The following is a 21,375-nucleotide window of genomic DNA, read 5'->3' on the forward strand; positions in this document are numbered from 1 at the left end:
GCAGAAGAGGTCGCAAAGGCTCTTCTCCGGCGGGAGCAGCTATTTTTCTATTGGTAATAGGAGGCTCTGGCAGCTGGCAGAAGCTCACGTCGGTCTTGTGGTTGCTTGTGGGAAAAGGAGGGGGCTGCAGGTCCGGCCCCCGTGGCCATGTGGCGGCCACCGGTGGGCTGGAGCTAGCCATCGCGCCCGCGGCCGTCCCCAGCCAACAGCCCAACCGCTGCTCAGCAAATTACAAAATGCTCCTCTGCTGGATGAAAATTACCTTGCTTTCAATTCAAAGAACAGATAATGGGCTATTTTCCTCCCAAAACACTGGAAAAAAGGTGTGCTAGCACCGAACTCGCGGGTCGTTATTCCCATCTTGTAATGGGGATGGAGCCACGCGACAGCTGTCTCCTCCACCAAGTAGCTCTGAAACAGGGAAATAAACAGCCTGTTAGACTCTAACAACGAAATCCTGTTCTGATTATAGAGTTATATATTACTCGATAGCAAATCATTCTCGAGAAGAAAAAAAACAGAAAATTGATGTCGTCTAAGTTACCTTCTAGCCTGTCCTTTGCATTAGGGTGCAAGAAAAACTGATGAATTTTTCTCACCTAAAATGGGTATTAGAGGTTTTAAAATTTGCCAGCAGCCATCCAGAGAAACAGCAAGTGAAGGAATCCAGAGATTATTTTAAATCTTGTGAGAAACACAACTTACACTGAAAACAAAGCAAAGTGGATTTGAGATCAAATTTACATAAAAGTGAAAGTAGAAAAATACCCAGTTAAAAAGCCTCACAAAAGGAGAAAATACAACGACAGCAAGAAATGTAAAATAGGCCTGATAGTACATGTCCCATATTTATACTTGTCAAAGATATTGCTGATAGCAGTTTAAAAGATACTTTTTCTTTGGCTGTATCTATAATGCCCTGGAGTGGGGTTGAAAACAGCGATTGTTTCCCAGAATAATTCAGGCACTGTTTGATACTATTTATTGGCAAAACCTGAGCTTGCCAAAATATCCCCATGTTGCTGTCAGTGCTCAGAGTCTCTCTGACGGGACTGTCCCGGGACAAGAAGCCGCTTTGGAGAGTAACGTTGTCCTTGCAAGGTATTCTCACCAGCTCTCCTCGCAGGTAGCCCGACCCGCTGCAGACAGCCGGCCAAAACCTCCTCCGTGGCGTGGTTCCTTCTCGCTTCCCGAAGGGAGGTTGGGATGAGTGCGGGGACAGGAGCTGCCCCCTCGGCTCCTCTCTGCCTGCTTTGCACACATGAAGGAGGTGTGAGATTAGCTGCGCTGTAGCTACGGTTGTGTTTTATGTTTGTTTCTCTCTTTTACCCCTCTGGAACTTGGGTCCTAAAAATAGTGCAAGTTTGAACTGGCAGATGTTTCATTTGTCCTTTACGAGAGGACCAAAATTAGCCTCTCATTTGGCACCTAAATAAAGCAGCTTAACTGCCTTTATGCGAACTTTGCAATTACTGTCTATTGAAGTTGTAACATTTTGTTGTGTTTGATGGGGAGAGGGTATTATGTAAGCAATACCAGCACCTAAAAAGCCACCAGACCTTGAAAGAGAGAGGACGAACAAGAATGAGCCCAACTGTTTTGTTTGGGGGGTTTGGGTTTTTTTACTTTTTCTGATCCGAGTCAGGTGGTTTTTTTCCTAATGAAGGTTTCATTTAAAAAAAAAAAAAAAAAAAGAAGGAAAAGTAACTTGGAAATGCTCAGAGAGCTGTCTGTTGTAAAGGTAAAAAAAAGAAATCTAATAAAAGGACAGCAATGGTTTCTCTAATTTTCAGAGAAAAATCTGCACAGAATGCCTGAAGCTGGGTTAGCAGTGGGACTCCCCAGGGGCAACAGAAAGATGTTATAATCAATTACCACATCATAACACTGATGTATGATAATTACTGAGTGTTCCTCCTGAGATAGTGCAGCATTTGGCTGGGATGCGGCTCTTTCATGGTCCACTGCCTGATTAATATGCAAATAATAGGCTGATTGCATGATGAATGCAGAAAATGAGTTCGCTGATAACGTGAGCACCGAAGCGGGAAGATGATAAATTACTTTTACTGACTGTCCTACATTAAGTACCCTTTCTCAACAATTTTATCACAAATTAAGTAAAGCAGTATGGAGAGATTATGAGGATGTGTAAAATAATGTACCTTAATAGCTTTTATAATATTGTTGCGTACAATGTAAATGTCATTTTGTTTCAGTACTTTAGCCAATACTCCTCCCGAAAAGGAGTGCATTTAGTATAGCAATGTTCAGGGTCACTCGTCTTCGACTGCTTTCTTCTAAGACGAAGAACAACCCACTGTGCTGCGGATGTTAGATAGGACTTCTTTATTGGGGTAGGAAGGCAGTCATTAGCCTCGGATCCATCCCGTATGTATCTTGCCCATAGCAAATGAATGTCCACATTATTTAGTGGGGGAGATGTATTTAAATGCAGTGCACAGTGCACATATGCATTCTGCTTCATACTCTAGTCTGGAGCAGACAAGAGGTTAAAATCTTGAAGGAGGATATAGAAATACCTTCACACTCAGGCTTACGACAGAGGAGGACAACAAACAGTCATAAACATGGTAACACGTTAAAGTTAGTCTCTAATAACAAGGTCAGCAAGTCAACAAAGACACCATAAACTGCAGCAGAACCTCTAAAAGCTCTAACTCTGTTTTCCAAAAGGTATTGTGCACGCATTTATTTTGATTATACTAAAAATATAACTATGTGGGGTTGTGGCATCTTGATTGATTGCTTTCATGACATATTTGTTTTAATGTTGAGAAAATCCTTAATAAAAAGCTTCTGCACACAAGCTGTTTTAATAATAAGGTTATTGTTTCATTTTCCAGCAGTTATTTCTAAATACTGACTTCTGACTAAGGGAAACACAGAAAAATCTGAATATTAAATAGCTTAGCAGAGTAGAGCGATGTCTTTTAAAGCAGCCATGATTTTTTCATTAATCACCGAATTTAAAATCTGATTTCTTTTTAGAAAGGGTTTTTTAATTGTTTAAAGGTGATATGTAAAAACAAAAAATTATCATTCAGCACTCTTCAGTGCAAAGACCCTACTTCTGGCTCAAGAAGCAATACGTGAGCAGGTAGGCATTTGAGGATATTCTCCCTGCGTGCTTGCTGTGTTGTTTACACAGTGTTGTTTATGGATGTCCGCAGACATCTGCTTTTGGCCAGTGAGACTGGGAAAGGATTTGGGGCTGCTGGGCTGACCTGAGCATTGCTGTGATGTTTCCGATTGCGTGTCTACATCCAGCTAAAAAAATTCTCAAGTTCCTTTTTTTTTTTTTTTCCGCCTTCTTTTGTTGTAGAATAACACTTAAAATCATGGCTACGTAGAGACCTCACGCTTCCCTGTAGGCCATTTCAAAAATGTCCCTTAATGCTTTTTATTTGAGAGTTTTGTCAGTTGGTGCGGTTGTGTCAGGGGTTGGTGTGTCTGTTCCAAAGTCCGACAGATCTCAGTGCAGCTTTTCATTTTAATTGATTAACTCAAGTTGTGTCTTTCTGTACAAGATTCTGGACATCCTGGATGTTCAGACTGCCCTTCGTAGCGATCTGTACTCCCCATCCAAGCCCATCCACACTGCAACGGACAGCCAAGTACCAGAGTCCTCCCGACCCAGTAGAAGTTTGATGGTTGGAGTTTACGCAGCCGTAGTTGTCCAGCTCTGCGACGTTGCTTAGCCATTCTTCTTGTGAGAGTACCTGCATTTGCCTCCCCCCATCCGGGCGCAGCATGGTGCATATAGTGTGCAGAACAGAACTTTTCGGCTATTGGAGCATTTTGCATCAGTGGGGCACAGCACGCCTCTCAGAGAGCAGCAAGGCACTGGCTGACACAAGGTGTGAGCTCGAGGGATGTGTTTAAAGGGATGCAAGTGTTCGCCAGCCAGAACGTTCAGCGCTGCCTTCCTACAGCGGCTGGAGGAAAAGGGATGAGCCCCAAGTGATAGCACTGGCATACTCCTCGTGGCAGAGGCTTTTTAAGAGGCAGGCATAGGGAGGAAAATCTGACCCGATCAAAGCTTGTGAGCTGAGCAGGATGGTCCCCTGCCCTGCCTAGTTCCTAGCTGCACGCTATCCAGACTGAGCAGGCATAGATCACACAGCAGCTAGACATGCCTCTGCTTGGTTATAAAGTTGGTTGGATGGCCCTGGGCACATCCAGGATGTTCTTCAGTTGTCGTTCCGCAAGCAACATTTAACTCCCAAGGCTGCAACTAGGACTTCCCTCGTCACGCTAACACTGAGACTGGCGTAAAAGACCATCCTTTTGCTAATGGGCTTGCACTGCAAATGAGATCAGGAAAGAGATCCAGGTTCCTGTTCTTAATCCCTTCCACCCATACTGTGTTGCAGGTGTGTGGTGGCAGGTGGCTATTTTTCAAATCCGGTTCACAGATTTGGTTCCCCCAAGCACTTGGGACAGCACAGTTGTTCTTCAGTGTCAGGCAGAAATGGAGGTAAAGGATGGAGCCAGGAAAGGAGTACCTTAGACTGGAATTGATGCCAGTTCTTGGCTATGAGAAGTTGCAGTCTTAATGTAGGTTTGGGCATAATAGTGGGATTTCCAAGACTGTCTGAGGCCTTTGTGGTTGTGCATTCATTGAAAGGAGAATTGGTTGCCTAACTTCTCTTAAGTACCTTTAAATGTCCAGCTGTAAATCTCTTCTCATGAGTCTATCACCAACTCCCATCTTACTTGCTTTTTTCTGAAGTTCATCTGATTTCTCCAACTCCTTTTGGTTTCTAGAATGGCTGAAAACATCCTTTTTTAATACAAGCACAAAGCTAACATAATTATTTAAAATGCAACGTAAAATTGCAGTGAAACACTGTAATCCTTTAAGGATACTCAGAAGCAGGTTTTTCTCAAGTACTTCTAACATTCACCTTCATCATTCAGTTAGTTTTATGTGCTCCTGTCATTTAACATATACTCATATGCAGAATGGGGACCTTTATTTTTAGTATTGCCCCAGTAATTTCAGAGTTAACCAAAGCTGGTTTCCTCCCCTTTCAGTGCAGACATAAATACATCTGCATGCTTTCCTAAAGGGGTTTTCTTTTGATCCCTCCCCCCATCCACATAAAATCTCCCTCTGAGCCAAGACCCAAAATAACATTTTCCCCAAAGTTACATTTGCAAAACAAACAAACAAAATCTCCACGGTCATAGTGGAAATCTATAATCGTAACTACAGCAAGTGCTTGGAACTATAACTGCACGTACCTACATACTTTACATCTTATATATGCACACTGTAGGGAGGTTTGTATACTCCCTACATATAACTGTGGGAGTTTATAACTGTAGGGAGGATCATATTTTCATAAGCCACATTAATTTGCAAATTGTGAATAGGCAAGGTTCACTCACTTAAAGTAAATCCACCAAAACCACTACCTGTGAGAAAGCGTTCAGCTTTCATGGGTATTTTCGTTTAATTAGTCAGAAGAGGGATGTATTGCAGTGCTGTTCCACAAATGCTGATCAGATTTATTACATAGTTCAAACTTGCACGCCACCGCTGTTAGCGAGGAGAGTTGTTATGATGCTTTAGAAGATACTGCAAAGACAGCCGTTGCTAAAGGTAAAATTAGATAGAAAATCGGAGGAAAAGAATCTCTCCCTGAAATTTTCAGGCCTGCAAAACAGAATAATGCTGTTGTCTTGAGGCTGTTGCTGATCAGCTGTGTGATCAGGCCCTGATTCTCAGGACAACATACTCCTGGTTTTGGTCTACAAGTTGGGCAGAATGGGCAACCTCATCATCTGGGGAAAGCAGAAACTAATCCAGTCCCAGTGTGAGATGCTTTGATCTCAGGCAACCTGCCAGGTCTGTTGCTGTCCATTAACGCATCTGCACAAGGAGGTAAATGCAGGCCCTGAAGTAGCAAATGCTCTTTTGAGAGGTTGCCGAGAAGTCTCCTGACCACATTTGTCTGCTTTCATCTTCCCTACTAATTTGCCGTAAAGGGAACGAGCAGAGCACGGGATGCTTCGTTGCCTCCCCGCTCCGCTGTGCACAGGACGTGGCGGTTCTCGCTTTGCCTCGATAAGGAACTTTGAATTTGACTAGTTTGGCATAGACCTGAAGCCTGAGCTTTGGACATTACGAAAAGTGGTGCATCAAACCAAGCGCCAGTTAAATCATGTTTGGGTTCTTGTCGGAATGTCACAGAGTACCCTGTCATTTTGTTTTAGCAACTTGTCCTTCCAAATGCGCAGTTCGCCTTATGGCATGCCAGCAGTAAAAATGTCACTTACAATAATTACTTTTTGGTGAAAATGCTTGCTGACTTCCTACCTTCAAGCTGTTTTTTACACAGTGGGGAGATAATAAGAAATGACTTTATCCTGACTGCTCAAATGAACACTAAATGGAATTTAGGTTATTATTACTGCAGATAGAGGACTGTGTATTGAAATTTAAATAGTGGATCAGATAAACTACAGAGATTTGTCTCTGAAAATTATAGTGGATCTGCCTTTTCAATCCACTTCGCTCTGAAACTTAAGGCAGCTGTTGTCTGCCTGCTGCCTTTAGAATATAATATTTTTCATAATCCTTTTAGAGGCCCCTGAATACCTTCTGTGTTTTGCATGGTCTTCCCCAACTTCGCCATGTTCTGTACCTCGTTCCCCTTGAGTCCTTTTGCAGCTTATTAGCTAAGCTTGCGTTAGCAACAAAGGTTGGGCAGTGTATTCTCCCAGCGGTTCCTGAGCTGCAAAAGTACAGAGTGCTCTTTATGGATGGGCGAGTGTGCTGGGAGGAGAGGCTCGGAGCATTGAGCTTGTGTTTTATGCTTGCAAATTCAGATGCTCTTGTTCAAATCTTTGCTCTGAACTTCGGATTTACATGCGGATGCAAAGTCAGCATGCTGCCGTGGCTGTAGGAGTTAAGGCAGGGTCTGAGCAAAAGTGGCAAACCTGCAGCTCTCAAAATGTGTACAAGAAATTCCACTGGAGGAATCTGCCGGTGCTGGCAGGCAGCAGCGTGATGCCTCTGGGACTGGTGAAACCGTATCCATGTCTCAACACTGCTCCGTCATCTAGATACCTCCGTTGAGGGCGATACATCCGGGACTGGTGTCAGGTCATGTAGACATCTGTGATTTTCTGGGGAGGTTGTAGCAGGCGTTACCTGCAAGTCTTTGCATCTGAGGTGTCCTGAGCTTCAGAAGGAGCCTCCAGCTGAAGTGTGCGGTGGATCTGAGCTATATGGCTGCTTTTGTAGGGAGGGCCATGTTAGATTACTTCCTGTGGTTGGAAGCACATCACAAAAAAGGTCCTTCTTGACTAGTGCCCTGCAGTTTTGCAGAACATAATTAAATGTCTCTGATTGCTGAGCGAGTGATGCTCAGGAGTGCTGCAGGAGGGGGAGCCCAGTGCAGCCTGTAGTTTGTTACACCCTATAGGGCTTTTGTCCTGTTACGATGGCAGAACGGGATCAGACCTCGTAGAGGAACGTGTCAGGCTGATACTGTGTTGGGGGAAGTGTTTTCAGGTAATTTGCAGGCCACCAGTGGGATATTCGTAGTCCAAAATGCTCTACAACCACTATTCAAGCAGTTCAGGAGCTGGGATCCAGTTTTGGGGACCTGACCCCAGCATGGGGCTGGGAAATGTTGTAGTTGGAGAACAATAAGAAAATCTAATGTTAAGTTCAGGAAAACTGCCATAACAAATGAACTGAGACTGGAACTCCGTTTTCCGACTTTCTCACATTTTCCAAAACACTGTCTTGATCGAAGCTACAGGGAAGGTGTTAGAGGATGTACAGGACTAAAGCATCATTGGGCTTCATCCGTTGCGCTAAGGAATGCAAGACCACAAAAGATTTTCTGTGTTCATGTAATTAAAGCAAGGTCAATTTGTTATGGTTCTCAACTAGTTTTGTAAAATGCTCAGACAGAATATGCTAAATTGTTTGCAAAGTTTGTTTAGTTTCTTAACTGATAACTACTAAGGGGTGGGGAGGGAAATGGGCAAGCTGGTTTGAGGCTTTGTTGCAGTAAGATGGTTATTCAAGAGGCAATTTTATATTGGGGAAAATAATATTTAAAAAAAAAAAACAGAAGGTATTTGTATACTGTTGACTTTGTTTCCATTCCTTTATACATCTTCATCTTAGATTATGCATCCCTCACTAGTATTGTAGTAGGAAAAAACAAAACTGAAGAATTTCCTGACTTACGAATAAGGACCATGTGTTCCGCCAGGAGTGATGTGTTCCCAAGTATGGTGCTCTGGCGTTTGCAAACTGCATCAGATGTATTTGTCTTTATGAAGACATATTTGCCTTCAAAGACTTGAGTGCTCACCTTCACTGTATAGTCGTAGCTCGCTCTTAGCTGTTTTCATCAACTGTGAAATAGCCAGTGTTGGTGTTTCAGTTGTCTTCATGTTTCAGCTATGAATGGAGGCCAACTGCACCTGCCAAATATTTCAGATTGGTGGCCTGTTTATGCAAGATTAGTTTCCAGTACTTGATTTGCATTAGGTTATTATTTTCTATGCTGCATATTTGAATGTGCTTTTAAAAGTTGGTTGGAGGTGTCTTAACTTCCCTATACCCCAGACATATAGTTTGAATTAATACTGTTAGAAAGTGCATGGGAGAGCCTCTACCCTTTCATGACTCAGTTATACTTGCAGCTTTAGAAGATTTGGATCACTTAACTGCTTTTATGGTGTATTTGAATCTCTAATGACATTTGTCAACATCAACCTGTAATAGTACAGAAGTTACACCAGTTTCCCCGATCATTTAAAATTGTCATGTTGAACTGTGTATTCATCACATGCTTTGGGACCTAATGGACACCATCTTTCCACCAAGTTAGTTTGGGGACACCCTGTTTCTCCCATCCTCTATAAAGCATAGGGCATGGCTAAAGCCTTTGGTTGCCTGAGACTTAAAAAAATCCCAGGTTCTGCAATCACCTCATTCCTCATGATGCTTTTGATCTCTCCAGTTTCTTACTTCTAGCACATTATTTTTGAAGTTTTGGGGCTTTTGCTTCAGGTTTTAAACTGGATGCAGGCTGTTGGAAAGCAAAATGCAACACTCCTTTGGTATAGCAAAGTTTATCTGGAATTTATTAAAGTAACTTCATCAATAAATGGTAGCCTTGGGGTTTGCAGGTTGTATAGCCTACCATAATGCAGTTTTACACTCATATTGACAAAATGATCTCTTCCTCAGTAAATACAAACATGTAAACATTCAGTGAACATCACTTACTCGTAAGAAACTGGATCGCTCTTAAGTTAGTGCTATTCTTCAGTGCAGTCAGGGGTTAAAAAAGCAGAACACATTTTAAAGAAATAAGCTTTCAATGTATTGTTTTCATTGGAAATGTTCAATTGCTACTTTTGAAATCTTAATATGTATTTTTCAGATGTCCTGAATTTGTTTCTTTGTCCTGTGAGGAACTTGAGAGAAATGAATACAGACAAATTATTTCATAAAACATGCGAAATGGCTGGGGATTGACAGTTAAATCTGTAATAGTGAATACATTCAATTTTCCCCTTTGTTCTGCGAGCAGTCACTTGTACTCTAAATGTCTATTTAATTTTTTAAGTAGATTAACAGGAAATGTTTGCATTATTTGATTATTGAATTGACTTTTCCAAGTAATAGATCTTTTCCTCAAATATTTATGCGATATTGAAAATATTTTTCCATAAGGGAAAAATGCTAAAAATGAATGGGGAACATATTTTGAGTTATTTGTAGTATATGCGCATAATGCCTCATCTGAAATCACTATACACTTGCCTTTCATTGGGGAAAAAAAAGCAGTTTGTCATCTGTACTGCCTTCCAAAATTAGATTCAGATAATCCTACCTTTTTGAGTAAATAAGCAGCAGATTGGTCTTAAAAATGAAATTCAAGTAAGCTCTTGATATGTGATATAAAAAATAAATAAGCTAATATGTGAGCAACATAGAGCATTTCAGTGATAGATGATAATATAGATTACCTTTGTTGTTTACGTAATTAGGCTGGGCAGGGAAACGAGAGGGAGAAAGAAGCATTAATAAATGCTTTTGTTTAGTCCTGTGTGGTTGGGTTTTTTTTATTTTGGATTTTTTCTGCGCTTCGTGTGTGCATGTGGTTTGCAGTGCACGGATGAGGAATTGTATAGGAAATTTGCAGCTGCTCTAGTTATTCAGTAAGATTTGTATAAGCTGGCACAAGGGACAAAATTAGAGGGAACTTGAACGAGTGCCGTGCAGTTTATTAGCTAGGCAGCCATAATTTTGACCTTGCTGTGGGTTAAAGGACACAGACCTGAGAAGAAATCTGTTTATCATGTAGGGAATTCATGCCATCCCTGACAGTGTACAGTGAACAAGATGGATGATCTGCCAAATTGGTCCCTCGCATGGGTGAATCAGGGCAAATTTACAGTACAATTCCTTTGCTGCTCCTGATACAAAAATAACATTTGCTGGGTTTTGTATTCAGTTGTATGATGACCTAGGGTGAACAGAGAAAAGAAATAAGATTTTTAAGATCCCTATTACCTTAAAGATTTATATGCGCCTTGCTTTCCTTTTATGTCTGCCTCTTCTGCATCTCTCAAAGCACGAAGGAAAAAGTCCAATTGCTTGGTTTGAGAGACCAACTTTATGTAAGTGTGTCAGGGAACCTCTCTTCAATGCAGCATCGTGAAAGCTGCCATTACCTTGAACAAGACAATCACACTGTGCACCCTGCTTCGTTTGAACCCTACTTTTACTTATGTAGTATTTTCCTTTAGTATTTAGGATATGTTTCCATGCTAGCTACGCAAGCTGCGTGTTCTGTAATGATTTGACAATATTCTGGATAATAAACAAGCAAACTTGAAGAATAGTGAAATTTGCTATTGGCCATCACCGTGGTAGCGACAGGACATGATGCTGCAGACCGAACTGCTCTCGTAGTAGTGTTGCAGTGCTCAGGAAAACACAATTCTGTTAGAGGGACTAGATTTTTGATGTCGACTAGCCTCATCCTTCTACAATTGAGAGCATTGTAAGCTTCCTCCAGAGATCTCGAGACAAATCCGCTGATGTATGAATCTGAGATACATGCGGTTAACCATGTCAAATAATGAGATGTGAGACAGCAAGGAGGAGGAAGCAGTCCCACAAAAATGGGGAAGAACTGTGAATGGAAAAATGGCCTGTGCTCTTTATCTTTTGAAGGGAATTGTTCTAAACCACATTGTCTACGTGTTGTTGCTTTAAAAAATGTTTAGACTGAACCCTTGATGTCTGGATTTTCTGCATAAGCTCAGTTGGTACGTTCCGTCAGAGATAAATGTGAATTTATTAGGGGAAAACAACATTTTGTACAGAACCTATTGTTGTTGGCAAATTAACAGATTCAGAAAGCTTTCTTTTAAACAAAGTGTCACAATAACAGATTTGAGTGTCTTCTGTTCCACTAGCTAACTTTATGTTGGATTCTCAAAGACGTTAATTAATACAACATAATTACAAACTGTATTTTAATCTTGTTAAGTTCTTTCTGGGCAAAGAGAAGTGCAAAAATGTGATACGAGTGATAAACAAAATGAAATCGATAACACTCTCAAGATAAAAAGTTGTATCAGTTGTAGAAAATCCCTTATGACACTACAAAATAGTGGCTGAGTGAGTGAGTTACAAGTCACAGAAGGAGACTTAAACCAGTCTATAATGGTAGATTTAAGAGCATCCTTATACAAAAATGGTATGGAAAGCAAAACTATGAGATTTCCTGACCAAGGAAATTTCTTGCAAACTTACAGACTATTGCACTTCATTTTTTCCTGATTTTTATTTGTACATCTTGTCTTTATAAGAAAGCAGAGATGACTCAAGATAAAATTAGAAAATAATTCTGTTTTTTAAAAGAGGCTTTTTAGTAACCAAGTCATAACAAGTAGCATTTTGCATACTTAGGCATTTCTTTAAGTAGGTAGAATATAAATGAGAAGGAAAGTTAAATATCCTGCAATCAAAACATTACAATTTTGCTAAAGTGGCGATTTTTTTCTTTTTTTAATTGCAGAAAGCACTCCAAAGACTTCTGCCAGTTGCAGTCCTGCTCCTGAATCTCCCATGAGTTCCAGTGAATCAGTGAAAAGCCTGACTGAATTGGTACAGCAACCCTGTCCCACTATAGAGACAAGTAAAGACGGCAAATCCCAAGAACCTAGCGAGCCGCCTGCTTCTGAATCCCAGTCTACAACACCTTTGCCACTGTCGGGCCACTCGGCACTCAGCATCCAAGAACTGGTTGCTATGTCCCCGGAGCTGGATACATATGGCATTACGAAGAGGGTCAAAGAAGTGCTAACAGACAACAATCTTGGTAAATCGCTTTATTCTCATTTCTTGACCAAAATAAAACGAAGGTGTTCATGCTTTTATTTTTAAACTATATTTCAGTAGATGTTTACAAGAATACTTGGTTTTGACTCTGGTCTAAGCTTTAATCTGTTAAAAAGTTTTTTTTTTTTTTTAAACTAGTAGAAAAATCCTTTCAGATTGTCACACTCTACTTAAAATGTCATCATACTCTTGCTCTTAAGCTCTGCTCCTGGCTCACCAGCCAGATACTGCTCCCACCTCCCTAAATACAGTCCAGCAGGCTGTCAAGAAGACCAAAACCCCAAAGCCAGTGTGATCTCCCCTTGAGAAACGTTGTTTTCCCCATGCTTGTAGATTCAAGCCCCCAGCATTTTAGGCATAGGTGAAGTACAGTCCAGCATGATTGGAGAGGGAGGTGCATCACAAGCAAAAGTCATAGCATACCTGTAGAGCTGGGAGGGTAAATTCAGACTCAGCTGAGGTTTAGATGAACCTGTAGATAAGCGTGTGGGGCCATTAAGTTATTTTGCTTAGAGATGTGCAAAGCTAAGGCTGCTCTTGCTTACAGATGAGGTTTTGAATTAAGTTTAATGTTGACATGGCTATATATTTGGAATAGTCAAAGGGAATGACCTGATCTGAGTATGGGAAATCCATGCTTAATACTGCGACTGTGCCTCTAAATCACTAGTTCTTCATATGTGTTTAACACTTGCTTCCCTCACAAGGCATTGGGAAACCTTTAGGAGTCCTTTGAAGTCTCTAGCGGGAAGGCAGTAAGGCTGCCCCAGTGTTACCTGCCCATGCTTCTGGGGCTTAGCAGGGGATTCATCTCGCCTGCATTTAGATGTTCAAAATAGATGTCTGAGATGGTTGGGATGAATCACTCCCCAGAAGTACCAGTTTCTCTCCGTTCACTACAGATGGGACCAAAAACATAAGTGTAGCTTTAGACTACTGATGATACTTATATGAGAAGAATTCCATCCATATCATCTGAACACTGTGACTGTAATAAGTCAAAAACTTATTAACAATTAAACAAAAACTCCTTTATTTTAGTATGTAAGGAAGCCTTTTTTCAGCTAGGCAGAGAATAACATGTTATTACCTTAGATTTTTTTTATTTTTTTTTAAAGGGGAAAAATACTGGGGATGGGGGAGGTTGCAAGTTCTCATTTAACATAATTTGGGAAAAAAAGAAAATGGCCCTGATCATGGACATACCCTGCATGAGATTGTGTTCCACTGAACCGAGCAGAATTACTTGCTCATGCACATTGGCATGGGCAGATTGTGATTGCTTGTTCAGTGGAGATACTGTAGAGATAAAACCACAAGTCACGGTAAGGGTTTGCAGGTTCAAGCCCCTAGTTTTTGGGCAAAATGCTGTTGAGTGCTGTACCTGCTCTGGTGTTCCAGAGAGGTTTGAAAAAGTATTTTTGTTTACATTTGCTTTGATGCCATTTTTACTTAGTCTTTTTTATTTCCCATGATTTTTGTTTTCCTACAGTGTGGCTGACAAGCCTAAAAAGCAGCAGAAGAGCCAGGAAATGTGCCCCAAACTCTGCATTAGGTGTGGAACCAGTTTCAATGTCTCCTTTTGCGCCCTCAGTGTGCTAGTGCACCAGATTGACTCGGTGCACAGGTTTCTCTGTCTTAGGCCACAGGGCCTTGTGAACCTGTCTTAGGCAACTGGTGGTGGCTCAGTTGTTCGAATATCATCGGCCAGTAAAGACCACGGTTGTGCAAAACCATTCAAGATGTGTTTGGCGGGTCTCTCCTCCCGTGCCTTTTAGCATCTGTTCAACACTCACCATTTTAACGAACGATGCTGGCAGCGTTAACACTGGGATGTTGCTGGTATTCCTAGTCCCAAATGTCATGCTATTATCAGTGATTCCCTGTTGGGCAACATAGAGAGGGAGGCAAATTCAGTGAGCTATTGAAGGATGGCAATGGTGGGGATTTTGCAGAAAGGGCCAGGACTAACTATGAAACCAGCATGATTTACAGAAAGTTTTGTCCATGAGGAGCTACATCAGTGGCAACAGGCATGAAGGATATTAGGGTAAAAGATGGAGAGAATTAGCAGGAGTTTTAGGAAACCTGTGCTTAAAAGTATTCCAGTTATTAATAGCACTCTGATGAAGATGGAGTGCGATACACCTGCTACCTCCTGAGAATGATTTCTAACACATTCCCCATTAGCCTGGGAGTCTTTCAGGTGTTTTATCCTGTCCTGCAGTATCCTGGGATAAAACAAATGACACAAACATCTTTAGCTTTGTTCTTAACACCTAGAGAACATGTTGTTACCTCCTTCCACATTTGCATTTTTAATTTTTAGGCTGTAGTTTGAAGTTCCTTTCGTTTAGCAGCATTGCTAGTACCTGATCTGGGCTGCTTTTTCCCAACCCTTTTGCAAATTTGTGCCAGTATTCCTGTTCATGTGCCCACACAGTAGACTGGACCAGTTGGTCTGAGTCAAAAGAGGCCGTTTTATGCTTGGTAGGTTAGTTTGACTCGGATCAGTTTCCTGCTCCAGTTTACTGCGCAGCCACGCGGGCAGTCACAGTGGCCGCACTGGCACTGCACAGCGGCTGTCGGAGCTCTCTCAGCCTCTGGGAGAAATGCTCATCGCGTTGCAGCCTGGGCACAGCCTGGGGTTAGAAACTATGCGGAACGTTAAAGGAAAGTTATTTATGAAGGCAAATTAAAAGATTTTTAAAGTAGCTGTCTTATCTTGCTAGTAGCTGGCAGGTTTAAAGGTAAATGGATGAGGCCTTACTGATGTTTTTAAATACAAACAGGGAGTAGGTTAACTCTGCAATACGCGTGATCTAAAATTGGCCCTGAATTACGTCTTTTGTCTAATTTTCCTGATATTGAGGGTAGTGGAAAATGACTTATTACTTAGGAACTTAAGTGAATTCTGAATTTAGGTTTCTGTTCAGTCTGTAAGAACCATTTCCAGGGTTAGTTTTAGAGCTTATTAGCAGACTGTGTCATGTTAGCCCTGTCCTCATTTCCCCTTTCTGCCTTTCATTATCTCAGCTGCTTCCTCCAAAAGCTATGCAGACCCACCTGCCCCATGCATCTGAATGGGACGTTCTGCAGCTTCTAACTGGTCCCACATTCCTTCCTCTACCCATACAGGCAAAAAAAAAAAAAAATCACCAGGGCAAAAGTCTTGGGATGTTTTTAAAGAGGAGGAGGAGATTCATGGAGTTAAGCACAGGGGATGGGTCTGTAGAGCAGATACTTTCCACGACCTGTTTCTGTCAGGGTCAGGTGAGGCTATGAAGGCAAGAGTTGATGGTCCTTTTGCAAGCACGGGCATGTCCTGCAGAGCTGTAGGAGCACAAGCCCCCACGCATCTGCGTTGTCTCTCAGGGATCTGTTTGTTGCCACTGGCTAAGAATGCTGGCATTGCTAGGAAGTGAAGGAAAAGCGTTCTGCTTTGTGTTAGTGAGGGCATTCAGAAGCTACAGATCAGACACAAGACCCTGAGGCCTAAACTTGGTCGGCATGGAAAGATCTTTGGGTTACCTTGAAAATACATGATAGCTGCGCTTCTATCAGAAATCACCGGCAATGAGTCAGATGACTTCAGGCTCTGTCTTGTAACAAAAGCTGTTCCATATCAAGGCAGTTTAGCTTAGGAAGAACACTGAAGTGAAGGAAGGGCTTTAGAAAACCAGCTGTATCACTGGGTTTGAGCTGCACGGGCATTTTCCGCAGTCATTGATAAGTTAGATTTTAACCATATGAAAATAGTATTACCAATGTACATACAAATGCTGTGCATTGAAAAGGATATGCAGTTTTCACCCTGCTAGATGACAGCATTTTAAAAGAGAACTAAAATTATGCGTTCTTAACTAGAAGTACTGTAGAGGCTGTAAAAAAAGCTGTTATATTGTAAAATGTGATTATCTGTGGTTGGTAAGACACAGTTAGAACACCACAGATAGTACAACACAGCAAATATGTACATACATGTGTCTTTGCGGACACTTACATGACTGTTGCTGAATGGGTGGGTTGCACTGGTCTTGGTTCATTGATTGCTTGAAATGTTTGGATTGCCCTGTTGGAACAAAGCTGTTGCACTACCCTCCTGCATAAGAGCTAAGTAGCCTCACTGTTCTCACTAGTTGCCTGCTTAGCTAAAAGTTCTGTTTATTTTTAATCACATTGATTTTATTTTTTGCACACTATTTCACTGTAAGATCCTGGTCCCCAAACATGTTGAGCTCCCCTCTTTGCCACAGTCAGATCCTAAGGATTAAACGAAAGCTCAATATTTACACTTTTAGTGGGGGGCAAAGCTTTTATTCTTCTAAGTGTTTCCTTTGGGTTTTCAAGCAATTCTGAAGTAAGAATAATTGACGAATGATTTCGTAGACGTGTTCTGTCTTTTTAGTTATCCTTGTCTCTTAGCTGAATGAATTCATGCGATTTTCAATTTCGTATTAGGTCAGCGTTTGTTTGGGGAGACAATCCTAGGGCTAACACAAGGCTCTGTCTCAGACCTTCTGGCTCGCCCGAAGCCCTGGCACAAGCTGAGTTTGAAGGGACGGGAACCCTTTGTCCGCATGCAGCTGTGGCTGAACGATCCCAACAACGTGGAGAAGCTGATGGATATGAAACGAATGGAGAAAAAAGGTAACTTGGAGCAGACTGCTGACTCATGTTTTCTGTTATTTCAAAGATGACCGTGTCTTTTATAATTCTCCATAAATAGTATAGAGGCACCATTGATCCAGTATTATGAAGGTTATGCACAAGGACTTCATGACAGCTTTTTTCGATGCTAGCTCAAGCAGATACATCTCAAAAAAAACCGAAAAAACTAACCCCAAACCCTGAATATTCACCAGCTGTCATGAAATCATTGCTATATTCTCCTATAGATTAATTACTGAGGCCCTGGTGTATCGCTGATAACTTGCCTTACCAAATGAGAAATGTGAGTTTGGGAGCTGGCTTTGGGTTATTAGTTAATAGTGCTGCAGCTGGTCACAGATGTTGGGCTCAAAGAACTGCGCATTGATTCCTGAGAGAGCTTCTTGCCAGTCCTGCACTGGTGGTCACTAGCAGGAAAGAAAAATGCAGTCTTTATAAAAGGGCGTTTGAGAATAATTAAATTTGTAGCCTTTATAGGGATGGGGAAAGGTGATTGTGTTAATACATGCTCGCATAAAACGGCGAGGTCATGAGTATGTACCAGTGAGAGTTCTAAGTTTTTATTGGGTATCTTAGTAGGGAGTATATCATGAAAATTTATCCTACTCTCTATATTTTAAAGTCATTACTAAAAACCAGTGGTTATTCAGAGCCCTGTTTTTAGTGCGTTCGTGTGATTTTACAAGAGAGACTCATAGGCTGCCATTATCAGCAGTTAACTAATTAATGATATATACATCTCTTGAGCTATCCCTTAACGATATTAGTACAGACAGCATTAATCGTGTGCACTGAAAGCGCTGCTGTTGACTGATGTCCTGAAAGCATTAACACATTTGATCAAGAACTTTATGATTATATTAAAAATTGCAGTGAGGGAGCTTCTGGGAAAATTGTAGTCTTGCATGCTTTTAAGAAGAAATTCAAATCCTTGTCATAGTAACCAGTATAATATAATGCAGTGCAGTATCTTGTCACAAATTGTGTATAATCTTCCGTGGGGAGTAAAATCCACTTGGGTTTCCCACTTACAACTGTAAACCAAAGGGAGCCATGATGGTTTTTGCTGTATTGGAAACATGGCAGAAATAAAATTGTCAACTATCTGGATTTTTATAGCCTCAAAGAGAATATCGCCCATAATGCAGGAAAATAAAATAAAAATAATTTAAAAGTAGTACTGACAATATCCTTTCAAAACTATTTTCTAAACTGGATTCTTATCAAACACTGTGCAATACATATGCTCTATAGATGGCACCTGAATAGAGATAAGGCTATAAATCATTGAGACTCTGTGCTGAGCTCCTGAACTGTGTAAGTGCTGTCCTCATAGCAGAGCACTCTAAAGTGAATTCAACCCTGTATTTTCTGCAAAATCCTTTCATGCAGGTAAGGATCCTATGATTTAACCTTTTAAATTGCTCTAGAGCCACATTAAGAATTTAACTTTCCCTTCAGCTAATGTCAGTTAAAGAACAATGCAGCTGTCTCTGCTACCAGTGAAACATTATTATCAATTATTTCTCTGCCACATTTTATTAAGGGAGTAAATTAATAATTATGATAAAGGTGAGCTGCATATATCTCTTTTTCTGTTCTGCCAGTCTGAAGTTTGTGCTATAAATGTCCATTTTAAGAGGTTCTGAAAATTTGCAATGTACGTTAACTAACCTCTTTGGAGGAAGACGGCGGTTCACGCTCACTAGGCTGAGACACTCTGCACCACCTTTCCTGCCTTGGAAGAGTTCATTCCTCTTTCTTATAACCTCCCAGTGTGCGCGCTGCTCGTAGCGTCACACTCCTCACTGAACACTGCTGAAGCCTGCTGTCAGGAGAAAAGTTAATTCCCTTTATTTCCCCATTATTTCGCTTTTTAATAATCTTGTTCAATACCGCATAAGATAAAAATTATATGAAAAGGGGCTCTGTTTTACCTCAGTGGGCAGCCACTAGTCCTGCAATAGTGTCTGCTGCATCTGTAGCTGAGCATGTGCTGGAGAGTCTTCCCAGAGGGACACGGTGATGCTGGGTTTGCAACAGCAAGGGAAAAAAAAAGGTAGTAAAACTCAGGGGATACAGCTGGCCTTGACAAGTTGGTCTCAGACCCAGATCCAGACCTTTGCCCAAATTACATTTGGGGTTGGTTTTTTTTCATAGGTCTCCTGAGAAGTGGAGACCAATCACAGACAAAAAGCAAACTTCTCCAAAAATCAAGTGTGTTTGCGACTTGGATTCCAGTTTGAGCCTTGCTGTCACTGCAGATGTGCTGAATGATCTCCTTATGTTGTCTACACGCAGCACATATGTTTAAAATAAGATTTAAAAAGGAAAAGCATTTATAAACATCATCTAAAGTTTCCAGAGACCACCATTAAAGCCTAAAGCTTAGGTGCTAGTTCAGCACGTGGTGAAATGCCAGGATTGTGCCTTTGGCCCCATGGAAATTTGTTCTGATAATATATTATCCTCTGCAAAGCAATTGCTTATGACAGAACAGTGGGACATCCTTCTCTTTATGTTTATGTTAAGGAAATACATGCACTTATAGAATTTGTTCCATTCAAATGAGAGAGACCCAAATAAGCCATTGCACCTTTTGTGATCCCAGTGTGAGGTTACAAAAGCAGAGGTAGGCATTAAGGCATGAAATTTTTCCCAAGCTGTCACAGCTCTGTGCTGTCCTTAGGAGTCTAAAGATGGGAGCTCTGACCTGCCAGAAATTACATCCTTTGGAGAGTAGAGAAAGCAGATTCAGAGCATCCTGATACATGGGTGTCTCGTGTTAACTCAGTTGCCTAACCAAATTCCAGAAACTCCAGTTAGAGATAGCCTAAACACCTTTTACATCTTCCGTGCGAGGTTCTATTTTGTCTCGTGGCCTCGTTTAAGCTGCTGCATGTTGCTGAAGTGATAGATGCTGTCTTTCAGCCCTCTTGGTTGTGCTGTCAAAGGAGACAAGGGAACCTTGTATATAGTTTGGATGTCAGTGCAAGTTTGAAGTAACACCTGGGAGTCTTTGAGATTAAAGACCTTATATAAATGTGAGATTATATTGCTGGAATGATTAATTCCATGGTTGAAGGTTGTAACAGTTCCTTGAAGGCTGCAAAAATAAGGCCAATAGGTCACCTTGAAATAATGCATTTACCTGTGGTCACTTTGCAGTTCTACATCCTGTTGGAACAACTTGAATAGGTGATTTTTTTACTGGAGTTTATTTTTTTAAAAAAAACAACTTTGCTTTTTATGGTTATTTCAAACACGTGCAAGACTGTATCATGGCAGAGTGATTGATCATGAGCAACTCACGTTCTGTTCCATATGAGTGATCTTACACAGTAGGCAATCCACCAGTAATCTGTCATATTCAGGAAAAACAAAATGAGGGCCACGCAGATACCCCCAAAGGTTACAGAGTGTGTTCAAAATTCGCTTAGATGATAGTAAGACACGGTGTAAAAAGGTCCCACTGGATGTACCACCATGTAGAGGACAGGATGCTGAAACCCAGTGGAGACAGAAAACCTAGCCAGTCCTGTAGGGAGCTCTGCCAGAAGAAGTTGGCTTGTGTGAGAAGGGCTTTGAACATTTCAGTTTATTTGATTGCATTGAGTTTTTATTCTTTGTGCACCCTCAGCCTAAAGGCAGAGCTGTGGGGAGAGAGAAATTTCTTTTTTGAAGACTTTGGTTGCTGACCAGTGGGACGTGCCCCACATGGGTCCCTGGCTCCGATCGGAGCTCCTGGCTGTTGGAGGTTTAGTGCCTGCTACGTTGATGTCAGGCTGGTGTAATCTGGAACTTAATAGCCAAGGTTATCAAATTGCAGTTCTTGAATACCTAAACTCTTAAATATCTAGAAGGTATTTAACAGGCCATTAAATATTTTATTGACAAGATTCATCTATATTTGCTGTTTTCAGCCCCCTCATTAGCAATCCTTGTGCATGATACTGCCAGGTGCAGTAAATCCCACCTCTCTCTGCCCGGTGTAGATCAATCAAGTCAGTGACAGCGTTTGCTGGGACTCTTTCCTTGCAGAATTTGCCAGGATAATTCAGTCCCTGTCGGGGAGGAGGGTCAGCCGTGGTATTGCGTGCTTCTGCCGTCAGCCTCACTGAGCTCCGTCAGTGCAGCAAGAGCTTTCTTAAAAGTATATGCATTTTTGAAAGAGCCTTGCATAGGGGAGGAGGATGCTGTGGGCTGTTTTTCTTTCATAACCTGTCACCACTATAACGAAGATCTGTAGGAAAAAGCAGCAAATGCCTGACAGGTTATTCAGC

The 21,375-nt window shown here is 41.4% G+C and overlaps 1 protein-coding gene across 1 annotated transcript in view; it reads left to right on the forward strand.

The window, feature by feature from the left end:
• Window positions 1–21,375, forward strand: part of CUX1 (cut-like homeobox 1) — a 204,359-nt gene that overhangs the window by 176,370 nt on the left and 6,614 nt on the right. Inside the window, exons 21-22 of the mRNA XM_010573901.1 lie at window positions 12,099–12,401; window positions 16,883–17,071. Coding sequence (XP_010572203.1) covers window positions 12,099–12,401; window positions 16,883–17,071 — 492 coding nt within the window. The remainder of the gene's footprint in view (window positions 1–12,098; window positions 12,402–16,882; window positions 17,072–21,375) is intronic.

Source organism: Haliaeetus leucocephalus, unplaced genomic scaffold, assembly GCF_000737465.1.
Source record: "Haliaeetus leucocephalus isolate CR32 unplaced genomic scaffold, Haliaeetus_leucocephalus-4.0 Scaffold395, whole genome shotgun sequence".
Classification (NCBI taxonomy): domain Eukaryota; kingdom Metazoa; phylum Chordata; class Aves; order Accipitriformes; family Accipitridae; genus Haliaeetus; species Haliaeetus leucocephalus.